This window comes from Hypanus sabinus, chromosome 13 (genome assembly GCF_030144855.1).
Source record: "Hypanus sabinus isolate sHypSab1 chromosome 13, sHypSab1.hap1, whole genome shotgun sequence".
In the NCBI taxonomy this organism is placed as follows: Eukaryota; Metazoa; Chordata; class Chondrichthyes; order Myliobatiformes; family Dasyatidae; genus Hypanus; species Hypanus sabinus.
In genome coordinates, this window is record NC_082718.1 from 48734879 (window position 1) to 48752131 (window position 17253).

Sequence of the window (17253 nt, forward strand, 5' to 3'; positions counted from 1 at the left end):
TAGCGTCTCATCATTCTACTTCAGCACTCTGACTGCACCTGGTTTAATGTCCTAACCAGAAAGTTCTCCAACAATGCAACTTATTTTCAATTCTAGTAGCTCTTGTATAGACATACGTACATTTCAAACTGCTAAGCCATTGTTCCTAACCAAGTACTTTGATTATAAAACTGGACAACAAAGATTTTGCTTCTTGAACACCTATGGATGGATCTCTTATGGATTTTGGGCTGATGAGCATGAAAATCACCATGAGATTTCACCATCACACAGTTTTCTTATGAAATCACCTATATTTGTTTTTTTACAATTATTCGAGTCAGAATAAAGGATGCAAAGATTAAGGAAGCATTTTTGGTGGCCCACAAATCAACAGGTCATCAATGAAAAATTTTTAGTGGGACTGGAGAAAATCACATGAAAGGTATTCAAGGATGTTGTTGAAAATTTTCTTGTCAACTACAGAGCACCAAACTACGTGCAGGTGGTTGACAACGAGCTTCAAGCATACAAAGCCATGAAGTGCAGTACGTCACTAAAGATTCTGTTTCTGCATTCTCAGACTTCTTCCCTGCAAATCTTGCGCCGTCAGTGATGAGCACGATAAAAGGTTTCACCAGGACATTGCGGTCATGGAGAAATGGTATCAGGGCAGCTGGAATCCATCAATGCTGGCAGATTATTGTTGAACACTAAAGAGAATCCTTATAAACTGAGCGTAAATGGAATTTATCAACAAAACCTTTTTAGCTTAGTTGAACTATTGCAAAGCGTCAGCACCATAATTAAATGCATTAGATTCAATAAAAGTTAATTTCTTGTTTCTCAAATTTCCTGCATGATATACACAGCCTAAAATTATAGTTGTATTCAGATTCAAGTGGTCCATCATAACCACAAAAAAATTCTGAGGAAGCAACACTTTAAAAAAATTGCTGTCCAATGTATTAAACTTGGGATTCCAACAAACATTCTTGAAGGAGTTAAATTTATCACCATATTAGAGCCAAGGAATTAGCTGCTATCAGCTATGGTTCACATCCAATTTTCCTGAAATGGGAGAGATCCCTGAGCTATTCAGGTATCACACACTACACCACTACGTAGTGCATGTTATCTGGTACACTATATATAATCCACTACAATGTACTGCTCAATTCAACACAATTGTGTTGCTCAGTACATTGATTGTCTGAATGATTTAAAATGGGCTCATGCCAGCCAACTGGTCGCTATTTACAGTCTGTCTTCAGGATGTAAGATAAAAGTCAGTCCTCTTAACTTTAAAGACATAACCAGATTTATCCACTTACCTTGATTGCTGGCAGGAGCAATGTTTACCAATATAAAATGCCTAATTCCTACCAGCAGTGAACTCAGGTATCTAACGAAAGCTGTTTATAAGTGTGCAAAAGTGTTTGTCATTAGGAACACTTTGAAAATGCTAATATCTCTTCTGTCCAGCTGACTTAACCCTGAGCTAGGCAGAAGGCAGGCATAAATGTTGTCATAACAACAATATTTATTGGCAAGCACACAATAAAAAGTGGAATTTCATTGTTATATTATGAATCGATGAAGGGGTAGAAAATGGGAGGTTTGATGCAGGAGGACAATAGTGCATAGGTCTGTTTGGGGGAGAGGGGTGAGTAGAAGTCTCAAGGTTCTCTTTGTTAACAGTGGAGAACCAGCACTCTGCAAACGAACTTTAACCTTTGTCATTTTGAAAGTGGTTGTGATGCACTCAGAAAGCCCGCTAAAGTTAAAGTGCAGCAGGATTTCTAAATGCAAAACACAAGATGGCAAAAGCAGCTTTAGTGCATGGGGCAGGTCTGTGGTGGAGCAAGCAGAGGGACACTAGTGACCCAGAATTGACCGTGACCTCTGATGCTGCCTGCCTGGTGTCTGCACAGTCTCCTTTCTTCCTCTGTGTACTCCAGTTTCCCTAAAACATGCGGGTTGGGAGTTTAATTGGCAACCATACAATTGTTTCTACAAGCACAGCAGATGAGTGGCAAAATCTGGGATGAATTGATGGAAGCGTGGGGAGAATAGGCTGGAGAAGAAAATTAGTGGGGGTCATGCAGCCAACGTAGATTTGATGAGTTGAGTCATCTCCTTCTGTCATATTTAATACCTATGAAATTGTAGTGGCATTCTCAGTGAAGCAATGGAATTGCGGAAAGTCAGCTAAGGTAAATGAGCAGTGGGATTTCTAAATTCAGGCTTGCATGACAATGAAAGTCATGCCTTCAATAGACTGGGGCATGTAAATCACAATGAACAACTGGGTAGTGGCCGGATTTAACAAAGAAAGCATTGTTTATTTATGTATGTGTTGTGATGCAAGGCAGAATTGGCCCTGCCAGCCCTTCGAGCCACATGGCCCAGCAACCCTCATTTAGAAGAAGAAGATTAACCCTTGACTCAGCAGTGGAGTTATCGGGGCACCGTCATGATGGTGTTTCCGTAGCAATCTGTTCTTGTTTTGACGAGGCCGAGTTGCTAGCTCAGCAGTCCACCCGACTTGGATTCGAACTCGGGAATCTTCGCTCCGCAGTCCGGCGCGGATATTATTGCACCACCAGGTGGGACAAACTCCCAGTTTAACCCTAGCCTAATTATGGGACAATTTACAATAACCAATTAACCTACAAACTGGTAGGTCTTTGGGCTGTGGGAGGAAACTGGAGCACCCAGAGGAAACCAACACAACCATGGGGAGAAAGTATGAAGCTCATACAGACAGCAGCGGGAATTGTACCAGAGTTCCAGGTACCAGGTGCTACAAGGCGTTATGCTAACCACTGCACTACTGTGCTCCCCCAAGGGCTTTAAAGGTGTTAAGCAGTCAGTGTTTCAAGCCAACCTCCTTCATCGGGTGTCAGCTCAAAATGTCAGCTGTTTATTCCTCTCCATAGATGCTGCATAACCCGTTGAGTCCCTCTAACGTTTTATGTGTCTTTCTACCATTTATCTCCCTTCCTTATCATAGTATTGTTTCTTCATTCACCTCTTTGCTATACTCTCTCACCTTATGCTATTCCTACTTTTCTCATTAGATTTGTCCTGTTTTCTATCCTTTCATAGGCAATCCCTTTGATTCCCTAGTCCCCTCATCACTGCATTTTAAAATCTGCTTGTTCCTGATTTTTGATCTGAAAGGTCAACTGCAGCTCCTCCTCACCACCAAAGGTGCCTGGCATGTTGATCATGTTGTAACGTAATGAACATTTAAACTCAGCAGGAAAAGCACCCCCATAGTACAAACTAATATGTCTGAACAATGGCACCCAACACCCCACAGACAATAGCAAAAAAACAGATTATTCAGCAGGGAGGGTTATGACTCCTCATCACTATAATTTTCAATCTGATAGACAAGAATTTATAGGGATAGCAATTACCATCAGCGATTTTGTAATAATGCGCCAAAAGCTGCCTTTTGTTCTTTTGACAGAGGGCGCCATGTTATTCCTTTTCAATCATAAAGGTAAGCTGACAAGTCAATTCATATGACTCGGTACTTTGGATTGAATTTGTAGATGCTGTGTTCAACTCTACACTTTGCTTACAGCATGGATTTTATAGATCTATTAAATCGTGAATAGAATTAAGTCTACAAAACTTTCCAGTTAAAATATTTCTCCCGTATTTATCCTAACAATTACGCACTGAGCTGTAAAATGACTGTGAAAAGCATTATTGCATGCAATCTTGTGTGTCTGGACTTTTCAAAGGATGGCTGTACTAATCTACTTTAGATAAATAGGTCAACGTTTCAATTAACATACCAGAGATAAGTTTTGAAAACCCCTGTTAAATGCTCAGATGAAGTTAACCACCAATGACTTTCAAACTCACGCCCTGACAAGCTGCCAGAGAAGTAAAGTTGCCATTTGAAAATAAAAAGCTACATGCACTCAATTTAAGCCTTACAGAGGCTCCTCACAATCATCAGGAAGCATGCATACTTGGGCATGGTTTTACATTGCATATTAAATAATAGAAAGGAATTTGTGGCAGGAAGGTGGTGCTGGATGATTGCTCTTGTTTATTAAACAGAAGTCATGTGGAGACAAGCAGTAACATACAGATAACTTTCTGAAAGTTGTTAACTTTATGTTAAAGTTAGCACAATAAGTTTTTGAGTACAGCTTCAGGGACAAATCAAAGTTGGGCTATTTTTCAGGTTATATTATTTTGTTTGTCTTTTTTGCACAATAGTTGTTTGTCAGTCTTGTGTAGTTTTTCATTGAATCTATTGTTCTCTGTTCTACTGCGAATGCCTACAAGAAAATGGATCTCAAGGTAGTATATCATGACATATCCCTCCTTTGATAATAAATATACTTTGAAATTTAAAATCTAACTACCTGAGAAAACTACCCATTAGCTTATGTCCGACTCTAAGTTTTGTATTTCTGCCAACTTGCTAAATAAATTTAGTACAGTTATGTGAAAACTTAATTGTTGCAAAGAATAAACAAATAGCAGGAAGAACCAACAAGATTTCTTGAAATGTCACGAAGCAGAGTCTTGCTAAAATATAAACAATGGTGGCAGGAAATATGTATGAACAACAAGCATAAATATTCCTTTGTTATGGTTTCTCACAAGTTCCTCTATACCCCCAGCACAATCCTCACTGATCTGATTTGATGCAAGTGACATATTTTACTGTACATTTTGATGTTTTGATGCACATGTACCAAATAAAACTTAATCTTTTAAACCTTCCACCATGTTCACTACTGTGGACTCCAAGTTTCCATTCCTACACAGTGGACAGTTAATAGTGTTTTTTGGGATCTGGTGGATCAACAGGAAATTCTTTGGTAATGAAGGTGAATACTTAGTCATCGGAGTCATTATATTTGCGCACGTACTGACTGACAGCCATCCACTGGAGTCTGTATCGATCACTAAATGGGATTCCTTATTAACCCACAGCTAAGCTGGTCCCAGCCACCTTCCAGGCTGAGAGTGCAGTGCCTACCTTGGACCAAGCTTGCAAAGTTCCTGAACTATTTGGCTTGTCTGTAATACTTTGTTTGCTATAGCTATGTAAATAAAACTCAGTCGAGCATTGCCCACAAACTTTAGATGGTCAGAAGTTCAAAAGTTGATTTCCAATCAATATTCCCAGAGGCAAAGAGTTAGAAAATTGACCATAATATAAACAGGTCCAATCATTGTTTTGGATCCAAAACCATTCTGACAGTAATTTTGCAATGAATATGCCAGCATTAATGAAGGCAAGTAAAAAGACATTACCAGGTATTGCAGCCTTGCTTTATGGTTTCTCCAGGACCATATTCTTTTCCATTGTGTAGACATGAACACATTTCTGGAGAAATACACATGGTTCCCACTTGCACCTAAATCACAGATCATATGTAAGGCATGTATTTATGTCTAGATGCAGAGTACTTTTTCATTCTGTGAATCACGGCTCTCACCTTGCCAGGAGAACACATGCAACCCGACATACACTTTGAGCTCACACAATCCAAGTCATAGTTCTGACATGTCTTCATACATTCAATGCCCTTTGCTGTCGGGTCATCTTCTGGACAATCAAATCTTCTCATTGGTGGCTGACAACTTGTCTCCCGCTTGACTGAAGGAAAATAGTTGTTCAATCAGATGTACTTAAAAATAAAGCTGAGGAATTTTGTGCCATTTTCACATGTAAATTGGGGCAAACTCTTGCTGTGTGTGTCTTAACAATCCAACAAACATAACGGTTAATTACTTATGGTATTAAACATTTAAAGCACATTACTCAGGTAATGTGGTATACAGGCTATCAAACTACAATTTCAGCTCAGAAACCACTCACTGAGTAATGCATCTAACTGACCCTAAATTAAAAAGTAGTAAAAGTGTAGGAGACTGAGGGTTGATCGTATGGAACTGTATAAAATTATGAGGCCATAGATAGGGAAAGGAATACAAAATACTAGAGAGCACAGGTTTAAGGTGAGGAGGGTAAGATTTAAAAGGGACAGAGGGGTTATTTCTTCATGCAGAGGATGGGCTGATCTCCCAGAGGAAGTGCTTGAGGCAGGAGCATTTAAAAGACTCTTGGACACGTACATAGATGGGAAACATTCAGAGAGGTATGGACAGGTGTGGGTAAATAGGACTAGCTTAGGTGTTCATCTTAATTGACATGGACCAATTGGGCCAAAGGGCCCATTTTTGTGCTATATTAGTCTATAACTCTGTGATTCTAAATTGTACTTATGCAGTGCCTTTCACAACCCAAAACATCCCTAAACGCTTACGCAGCCAACTGCGTCATTGCAGTAATACCACCAGCAGCATCTTTCTTCAAAGAGATATCAGTGATAACAAATTACATGCCATATAAGTCAGTGATAATAAATCTGATTCCAACAGACTGCAGCAAGACAACTCTTCTAACTGTGAGCCTGAGCTGCAGTGGATCTAAACCGTTCAATGTCTGACCGGGTGACGGACATCATGGGCCCCCACTACATGATTCTTGTGATCGGTAAAGGAAGTTCAAATAAACAGCAAGCCTATCCGAGAAAAACATTACGTGACGTGGATTATAAAAATCTTGTATATGTGATCCCACACAAGGTGTTACTTTAAACTGAAATGGGTCCGGCTATTCTAAATAGGAAAATCTAGGAGCAGATAACACGGATCCAAATGCACCATCAACCGCATTGATGGGCTCCATTCCTGACTGTTCCCTCTTCATTGTTCACTCTCCCCAAGGGTCACAGGACCAGCTTCCACATCCACTGCCCCTCATCCTGCAAAATCAACACCCAGACCATTGACTCCTTGTCTAACATCAAGGCATGGACAACCAAAAATGTATCCCAATTAAGTATCAGCAAAATGAGGCAGCTGTTTGACATCTACAAATGATGAGCTAAAATTAGTGTTTTACTACCACTCCTCAACCCCCTCACAAGACTGTGAGACATTATGACCCGCAGGGCACCATATTTCATCTCACATCTCTGCTGTGTTGCCAACCTAGAATATAGTAAGGCCAAAGAGCTAATGAGGGTCACTGTCTTAGGGTCACAACTTGTTCCAGCTGGGAACTGGTTGATTTAACCAGACGTCCCATTTAGCTTTGGTCCACAAGTACTGTAATGTCAAGGCCGGCTTAGTGTAAAGTTTTTTGACATTGGACAGTAAGATTGATTTGCAGGACATCATTACCACTCCTATCTACTTTCCACTTCCAAAACACAATCTAATCATGAATGCAAGTTTATCCAAACATAAATTTATCTTATCAACTCTCTTCCCGCCAACCCTACTATAAACTATGATTCATCTATAATGCCACAGGCATTATGACAGAGATAAGGGGACACTGCTTCTCTCAGGGGATTGCAAGCACTTGGAATTTACTAACACGGAGAGTTATGAGAATGAAACATTGAATATATCCAAGACTGAGAAAGACTGCCTTGGTCTACAGGGTCTTAAGAAACAGAGAGTAAAGTGGGTTTGAGACCATGACCAGGTCATCCATGATTGTATTGGCTAGCTGAACAGGATATTGCAGTATTGTTCCTATTTCTTGTCTCCTTATGATGAGACTCAAACTTATGTCTATTAACTTGCTGATTATTATTTAGTGAACACCACAACTGTTGAGACAGATGTGGCTCCTAGGGTCCGTTCTAAATGAACAATTTGATCTTAGTAGCAAAGGTTATGGGGCATAAGCAGGAGACTGGAACTGAGAGGGAAATGGATCAGCCTTGATGGAATGGCAGAGCAGACATGATGGGCCAAATGACCTAATTCTGATCCTATATCTTATAGCCTTATAGTTAAATTGATGGGCAACCACATGAATGGACAGGGCTGAAGCACGCAAGTGATACCTATGAACTACCTGATAAATAAAGCCTACCAAACAAGTGCAGAATCTGTCAATGGCTCTGCCAATCATTTATTCACCCCTCCAGATAGACTTGCAGATCAATGGAAACAGCATTGATTAAATAGTGAACAAGTACTGATTTGAAATTTATCAGTACATGTTACTGACATTGTTTCATCTAGTTAAAGTCCTTTCTTATCACTATAAATTATTGGGTCTCCTTCAAGTTTAGTCTGTTTCCTACGAACTAATGATTCTGCAGTACAAGAAGCACCTCATCAATATTGGGTAAAGGCCATACTTGAATGGATTTCTCAGGAGCTTAGGCAAAAGTGTACTGAGCACGATGGTGTATTCTATGCAGGTCAGATAGCAGCTGATAGAACATATCCCTTGGAAGCCTCAAGGTTGTGAAAACACCATGGTATTGGGAATATCTGGGCTCCTTGCCTATAACTCTCACTATAAATACCTGTTCCAGCAAATATTGGGTTTCTTAACACTCCAGTTCTCACCTCTGCTAATCTCTTCAGCGACTGAGAAAACGCTTGGTGGGTAATGATGGATCATATCAATTGCACTGCAATGCATCACACCATTTTCACAGTAACTGTAAAGGGAAACAAAATGATATTTAAAGATAAATCAAAGCCAGACTCTAAGCATTTTAAGTAAGGAAACTAATACTGATATTGGTTTGAATATTGAGGTAGAATGTGAGGTCAAGAGTCCATCTTATCATACCAGGAAACCACTCAGTAGTCCTCTAACAATGGGGTTGAAACTGGCCTCGAAGCTGGTGGTACGTGCTTTCAGGTTTTTGTATCTTCTGCTTGATTGGAGAGGGGAGAAGGCAGAATGTCTGGGGTGGGGAGTGTCTTTGATTATACTAGCTACTTCACTAAGGCAGTCAGAATTGTAGACAGAATCTATACAGAGCAAAGCTGTTTCCACGATGGGTTGAGCTGTGTCCACAGCTCTCTGCAGTTTCTGGAGATCATGTGCAGAATAAAAATTTGAAACAGAGAATCTTTCACGTGACTTAATTTAAACAGAACTTGGTCTGTTTCTGTTACTTAGGAGTTAGCACCCAAGCAGGCACAGACCGGGAGATTATTTCCTGAACTGGTATGTGCCTGGCAATATTGCAGCTGCTCAAAAGCATCCACAGCATCACCTCTGGGCAATTGTACTGTGTAGATCTATCTGCGAGTATGAGATCTTCTTGACAACAGGTAATGAAGTGTTATGTGAAATTTCAGTTAATATTGTTCTGATTATAGATTGCTATATTTTGTATATTTAGAATCACCCATTGTTGAACTTACCAGATGGCGTTTTCAAATGCTATGTTCTCGTGGGGCTTGTAGATTTCATCATTAAAGTAGCAGGGACATTCTGATTTGGGAACACACTGCCCATCCTCATCGGCAAACTGATTAAATGGACAGTAGCAACCTTCCAGGCAAAATTCAGTGCATTCTGTTTCCGGACTGGAGATTGATCTGCAGGTCCTGTTACAAGGCGTGCTGCACTGCTCATAAATTTGCCCGTCAGGGCAGGTCATTTCTGCCAGAATAATTTGAAAAAGAAAGCAAAAGGGTGAACGTCCTCTGAGAAACACAAATGAGTTATCTGATGGAGGTCCTCTTCTCATTGCTACCATCAGGAAGGAGATACAGAAGCCTGAAGTCATACAATTTCTGAATGGGCACTGAAGCCATGAACACTTTTATATTTTATATTTTCTACTTTTATTACTTATATACTTTATAACTTTATTACTTATTTACTTTTATATTTTCTACTTTAGCACTACTTGCTTAACTATTATACATGTATACATATTTACTGTAATTCACAGTATTTTTTCATTCTCCTTTATCATGCATTGGATTCACAAGTTTCACGATATATGCCAGTGATATTAAACCTGATTCTGATTCTGATACTGGACTGGTTTCCTTAATGGAATCTACTTTCCCCACATGCGATGGTCCAACCCACTTGCAGCACAAATATCAGTGCACTCTTTCTGGTAGCCTTCCACATCTCAGAATCTAGAAGTGTGCTCTCAGTAATGTCAGGACCTCAGCAGCAACAATGCAGTGGCTCCCTACTCAGGACCAGGGCTGGCAGAGGGCTTGGCCTGCTCTTAGAACTGTCAACATTTTTAACTCAATTACAGATTTTATGCAGGTTGAACATTCAAAATATTAAAGGTATTAAAACTGAATAATTTAAGCTATTAGAAATAATAATACATATATATAGCTAATGAAAATATGTAATTTTTGCCTTGGATTTGCGCCTTGGGAAGTTTCCAGGGCACAGGCCTGGGCAGGGTTGTATGGGAGACCGGCAGTTGCCCATGCTGCAAGTCTCCCCTCCCCACACCACCGATGTTGTCCAAGTGAAGGGCAAGGCCAATACAGCTTGGCACCAGTGTTGTCGCAGAGCAATGTGTGGTTAAGTGTCTTGCTCAAGGACACAACACATTGCCTTAGCTGAGGCTCAAACTAGCGATCTTCAGATTACTAGACCAATGCCTTAACCACTTGGCCACACACCAACACTACAGAGAATCTGCGAACTTATATAAATAACTAAAAACCTGGCAGCAAAGGCTGTTAGACCAGATAGACAGAGTCATCCTCCTACTCTTGCATCAAGGACCTCTGCATTTGACAGCAAGTGCAGAAGCCACATATCTCATTTTGAGCTGTTCAGCTGCTGGCAATATAATAATGAGGTTGGGCCAGAAAAGATTACCCGACAGCAAAACGCAATGGAAGTATGAAGACTTGATGGAACTGTGACGTTGATTGTGTGTGTTCAAAGTGCATGCCAGGTCACATGTCCTCATGAGAAGGTGAGAAACATGACTGAGCTACAGGACACTATAATTTCAACTAGAACACACAATTGGATCATCATGTACAAAGAATGGTACCTCTGACAATGCACCAGTTCCAGTAATACTGATGTTTATTTTATTTTAGAGTTACACCACAATAACGGTCTTCCTGACCCAATGAGCCCACGCCACCTAATTACACCCATGTAACTAATTAACTTACTAGTCCATACTTTTATTTATTTATTGAGTTATGGTGCGGAAAATGCCCTTCCAGTCCCTCAAGCTGTGCCACCCAGCAATCACCAACTTAACCCTATCCTAATCACAGGACGATTTACAATGACCAATTAACCTGCCAACTGGTACATCTGAGAACTGTGGGAGGAAAACAGAGCACTCAGAGAAAACCCAGCGGTCACGGAGAGAACGTACAAATTCCTTACAGATTGTGGGGGGGGGGGAATGAACCCAGGTACTGGTACTGTAAAGCATTGTGCTAACCACTATGCTACCGTATATCTTTGGATTGTAGGGGAAAACCTGAGAAGCTGAACGAAACCCACACAGGCACTGGGAGAAACTAATAGACAGTAGCTGGAATTAAACCCAAGTCACTTGCACTGTGATACTGTTATGCTAACTGCTGACAATAACATGCTGCCATCAGGAATAATATCTTGATTTTTTTCCTCATGGTTAAAAGATAAAGGAATGGGAAAGCAGAACCTCTTACCACAGAAATCTGGAGACCTCCAATTAATTAAGACACCTTTCTTGGTGCACAACGCAGCGTAACTGGCAATGACAGAACACAGACATTCATTGCCTTCCTTGCAGGCACATACATCATAGTAACAGATCTTGAGGAATGGAGCAGGATTTACTTCATGGTGACATGGTTCAAACTCAGTTACCAGAAAAACAGAGCACACCTCCGCAGCATACCACGCTGAAATATAAACATCATAAAATGGTGACAATCATAGAAATGCTCGAAAGGTTCATTTTATTGTCAAAGTACGATCTACAATACAACTCTGATATTTGTCTTCTCCAGGCAGCCAAGAAATACAGGAAGACCATGGAAGCTGTTGAAAGAAAAGTCATCAAAATCCACCCCTCCTCACAAAGAAGAAATAAAACAAAACCAATAAACCCCAAAATCCCTCACCCACTCCCTGTAGAAAATAATATTGACAATAGCATCAAATCTCCAACCCCTCCCCTGCAGGAAAAAGCAATAACAATCCCTGACCCTCTCACTCACAGAAAAAAAAAACAATTCCTGATCCGCTCACTTGCTGAAAAAGAAACAGCAATAACACCTCTTCCTCCTTTCGCAACCTTTCTGTCTCCATTTCTGCAGATGTTTACTGACATCTTTTATAAAACTACCGACTGCCATGACTATTTTGATTATACCTCTTCCCACAATGTCTCCCATAAAAGTGCTATTCCCTTTCCTCAGTTCCTTCCTTTCCACTGCATCTACTCTCGGGATGAAGCTTTCCTTTCCAGGTCACAAGAGACGTCCTTCTTCTCAAAGAACGGGGTTTCCCTTCCTCTACCATTGATGCTGCTCTCACCTGCTCTTCTCCATTTCCTGGACATCCACACTCTCTCATCTTCCCGCTACCGTAACAGAAAGAGAGTTCTCCTGTGTTCACCTACCACCCCATGAGCCTCTGCATCCAATACATCATTCCCTGTAACTTCCGTCACCTTCACTGGGATCCTATCACAAAATACGTTGTTACTTCCCCCCACTCATCATTTTCCGAAGGGATCACTGCATCTGCCCATTCACTTACTTCCTCACCTCCATTCGGGGCCCCAAACAACCTGTCCACGTGAGACACTTCATTAGTGAATTTGTTGGGATCATCTATTGAATCCAGAGCTCTGATGCGGCCTCCGGTATACTGGTGAGACCCAACATAAATTGGGGTACTGCTTTGTTCAGTACCTCTACTCCATTCACCAAAAGTGGAATTTCCTTAGCATCAACCACTTAAATACCTATCCCCATTCCCACTCTGATGCGTCAGTCTGTGGCATCCTCTTCTGCCGTGATGAGGCTACTCTCAAGTTGGAGAATCAATACCTCATATTCCACCTAGGCAGTCTCCAACCTGAGGGCATAAACATCGATTTTTCCTGCCCGTATTTTTTTAAGTTCTTTTTTTTTCTTTTCCCTTCCTCTTCCATCTCCTTTGATTCTGCACTCTGCCTTCTTACCTCCTCTCCTCACCTGCCTATCACCTCCACTTGGTGCCCCTCCTTCTTCCCTTTCTCTCATGGTCCACTCTGCTCTCCTATCAGATTAGGCCTTGACCTTTCCCACTCTCCTGGCTTCACCTATCACCTTCAAGCTGTCCTCTTTCCTTTGCCCCTACCTTTTTGTTCTGGTGTCTTCCCACTTCATTTCCAACTGTGATGAAAGGTCTTGGCCTAGAACGTTTCCTAAAAGCTGCCTGACCTGCTGAGTTTCTCCAGTATTTTGTGTTTGTTGCCTGAGTAATGATTGGTTTAAAAACAGTAATCCCAAAACTTTAGGGATACAGGTAGAATTTTAATTTTACTCCATCCACAAAACTATTTTCCACTGACTCAAATGAAGAAGGCAAAAAGCTAGCAGTGGCCTCAGTCTCGTAAGCTTCCCCTCTAAGGGAAAGTTAGGTAAAAATTACATCTGCAATTAATGGACTGGGAAAGGAAGTGGTGGCTATGAGATTCTGTTTTAAAACATAAGGTAAAGATCTTGTGCACTATTTCAGCAATGCAGTAAGTGCTGTGTTTGGCACCTAGATAACTCCCAAGAACAACAATCCTGAGATGTCCGTATGCCAGCTCAAATCAATTCTTTCTAATTATGTGTATTAGCCACAAACTTTACTGAGGATTCATATCTAATACATTGAAATGCACCAAAGGCGGGAGAGATTTTCATGGTTAAAACATATATTAGTATAAAGCCAGTTCCATTAACGTATGACTCACTTGCTCCTACTGTCTGTAAACACAAATTGTAACTTCAGTTAGGGATCCCTTACTTCTAGCAAGTTAATCAAGAGCTTGCATTCAAAATACAAGATACAAGATTGTTTATTGTCATTCATCAGTACTCGTGTGTGTAGAAGGAAACAATTGTTACTCCAGATCTGATGTAGTATGAAAAATAACAGTAAGTATAAAGAACACAGTAAGTATCTATACATAAGATTAGCTTATATACATAGACTGATTGTATGTACATAACATGCCGTTAGGTACAGGAGTATCTGTACATAAGATGATTCTGTCAGGAAATGGTGAAGTATTGGTAGTGGAGTGGGTTAATGGGTAGAGGTGTTGATCTGCTGGTCCTGGTGTGGATGTTGTGTAGCCTCCTCCCCAGTGGGAGAGGAGCATAAGCAGGATGATTAGGATCCTTCATGCTATTGTTGGCTTTTTCCCATCGCCTTTCTATATTTATGTCCTTGATGATGCGTTTACTAGTGTTGGTGATGCATTGGGTATCAAGTACCAGAATAGATCCCCCTTGTCTACCACAGTGAAGTTTCCATACCACACGTCAATACAGCATGTTAGGATGCTCTCAGCTGCGAATCTGTAGAAGGCTGTGAGTATTGATGTGCACAATCCAACTCTCTTCAGTCTCCTCAGAAAGTAGAGGCATTGGTGAGTTTCTTGACTGTTCTGGAACCATGACACTTTCTGTGAGATATGCACTCCTGGGAGTTTGAATCTGCTCACAGTTTGCACTGCTGTGCCACCAGTGTAAAGAGGAATATGGGCATCTGCTGAAGTCGATAACTATCTTCTTTGTCTTGTTGACAAGAGACATACTCAAATAGTTAGTGGGGTAAACCAATTCAGGAAAGGTGGGAATGCCTCTTCGTTCACTTCACTAATGTGTCCAAGATTCCACAGAGCATCACGTATCTTACCTAATTGTAAAAAGTGTCTCTGCCTGCATTAAATATATCTGCATATTTGTTTTAATAACTAGTTGGAGGAACTGCATAAATTTATTAGCTATTATTATACATGTGGTTTTACCCCATAAAACAATGAACATCAAAACACTCCCTTCTCAGTACAACGTGGAAGGATTCAGCTGTTAAAATCTAAAGATGGTCATCCATTATTAAAGATGTCATGAACACTTCGGGAAATCAAGCTAAATATGGCCATTTGAAGATATGATTGCAAGTTTTGTCTTGAATAAAAAGTTATTTAAAACAAAGATAGATTTTTAAAAATGATATCTTGTAAGGACAAGATATAACTGCAAAGTTTTTTACATCTCAATATTATGAAATCACATGAACAACTGTAAAAGAAGATCAATTATTTATTCTTTACAAACAAGAGAAAATCTGCAGATGCTGGAGATCCAAAGCAACATACACAAAATGCTGGAGGAACTCAGCAGGTCTGGCAACATCTGTGGAAAAGAATAAACAGGACTGGAGAAGGGTCGCAGCCCAAAATATTGACTGTTTACTCCTTTCCGTAGATGCTACCTTGCCTGCTGAGTTCCTCTAGCATTTTGTGTGTGTTGCTTAATTGTTCTTTGTTAATTTCTTGCCATTATGCCTGTTTAAAGGTTTGAAGTGTGAAATATGTACCCTTCAAAATCAAACGCATTAATCTAGGAAATTGTTTCTAAGTTATCACAGCATTGAGATCTTGAAGTCAGATAAAACAGAATGATTTTCTCTAAATAAAGAGTGAAACTTGGTTTATTCTGTTGCAGCCAGATATTCACCAGAAATCCATATAGCAGTCAGAGTCAGATTCACAATTACTTATCACATCTTCTTCAAAGCATACAGTGAGATATGTCATTTGCATTAACAACTAACACACCAAAGGGTGTGCTGGGGTCAGTCACACAAGTGTGGCCACACAGAGCATGCCCACAATGTTAAACACAACAGCACAAACAGCAGCAACAGAACAAAACAAGTCCCTTTCCCTCCCTCCAACCCCCTGAGACAAACAGGCATTCAAACCCAGTACAGGCCACCACTGGGCCTCCAGTCCTTGTCCCTGGAGTCTCAAACTCACAGACATTGGGCCTCCAACCTCCATTCTCTCTCTCATCTGGACTCACCGTCTGCCTCAGGACTTCAGTCTTTAACATTTCAGGCTTTCAAGCTTTATTATTCATTTTTAACAAATAGTGTTAAGTCAAAGACCAATTGGGAAAAAAAAAGTTGAAACCACACAACTTCAGTTCAAAAATAACATTTTGCTGGTGAAGAGTGTGTTATTCCATCAGAGAGAGAATTGGTCAAGATGCCAGAAAAGATACTGTCATGCCAAGTTCTGCCATGCAGGGTAGAGCTTGTGCTGCCAGCATCATCCTTATCTGGTGTCATCTTCACTGTTTGCATTTTGAGCCTTGGCTTCAAGTTGCAAGGCAAAGAGAAAATGTGACAAACAACTGACACAGGCTCACTAAATGATTGTATGAGTTAGACTTAGTGAAAAGCTCAGCTAATAATCTGGCAGGGTCAACTGTTATAGAAACTGACTGATTTTCAATACGTTGATTTTAAATTACAGATTGTGTTATCATACAAGTTTCCTGCTGCAGATAAATGAATCAATACCCTGTCTTGACCTACTTGATCTGTTGTGTACCTAAGGTAAGTGATATTGTGCTGGTATTTTGCATCCTGATGGAGATACCTTCGGGGTGCTCCTGGGTGTTTGCTCCACAATAACTGCCTGATGGATAGTTGTGATTCTCTGAGATTAAATAATTTGGTTAGTAGGACAGTTCAATCTGCCTATAGAGTGACTAAGTTGGCCAGTCAGCATATGGGGGTTGTGCCCAAGAGTGTGTTCTGTGTTTATATAACTGTGCAAAAGTCTTAGGTACATATATTTAGCTAGAGGTCTAAAACTTTGCATAGTACTATAATAATTTTATGCATTGCACTGTCCTCTTGCTGCAAAAAAAAATCATGACATATATCAGAGAGGATAAACCTGATTCTGATATGGGTCTCTATTGTGGACTGAGAGTGGAACAGGAGCAGGGAGAGGGGAATCATGTTTCGGAAAAGGGGAAGGGAGACGGGAGTGAGTAGGAAGCACGAGAGATACATTCTGTCGTGATAAAAAAAAATTGTTTGGAATCAAATGACCTTGCTTGGTCTCTCAAGGCTGGGTGTGTCTGTATCCGTACCAGCCGCCACCCCTGACAATCCTCTCCCACCTGTGTCACACAACTCCCATGGCGTAACACCCTCACCATTCCCAACATCATTTGCTACCAGATATACAAACTCGCTCTCCGCTCCACATTGACAAATACACTACCCTGCAAAAGTCTTAGGCACCTGGCTATACACATGTGCCAAAGACTTTTGCACAGTACTGTACCTGTATGTAACATATCTGCTTTATAACAGGTAGTTAAGACTGGCCAGTGTATCACTGGCACCAGCCTAACTGCCGTCAAGGGCATAGATACATACAGAAA

At 40.6% G+C, this 17253-nt stretch overlaps 1 protein-coding gene across 1 annotated transcript in view; it reads right to left on the reverse strand.

Annotated features, from left to right (window-relative positions):
- vwf (von Willebrand factor) overlaps positions 1-17253 on the reverse strand; it is a 122017-nt gene that overhangs the window by 78769 nt on the left and 25995 nt on the right. The window contains exons 15-19 of the mRNA XM_059987573.1: positions 11485-11700; positions 9220-9460; positions 8407-8501; positions 5463-5623; positions 5278-5381 (exon numbers count right to left, since the gene is read on the reverse strand). Coding sequence (XP_059843556.1) covers positions 5278-5381; positions 5463-5623; positions 8407-8501; positions 9220-9460; positions 11485-11700 — 817 coding nt within the window. The remainder of the gene's footprint in view (positions 1-5277; positions 5382-5462; positions 5624-8406; positions 8502-9219; positions 9461-11484; positions 11701-17253) is intronic.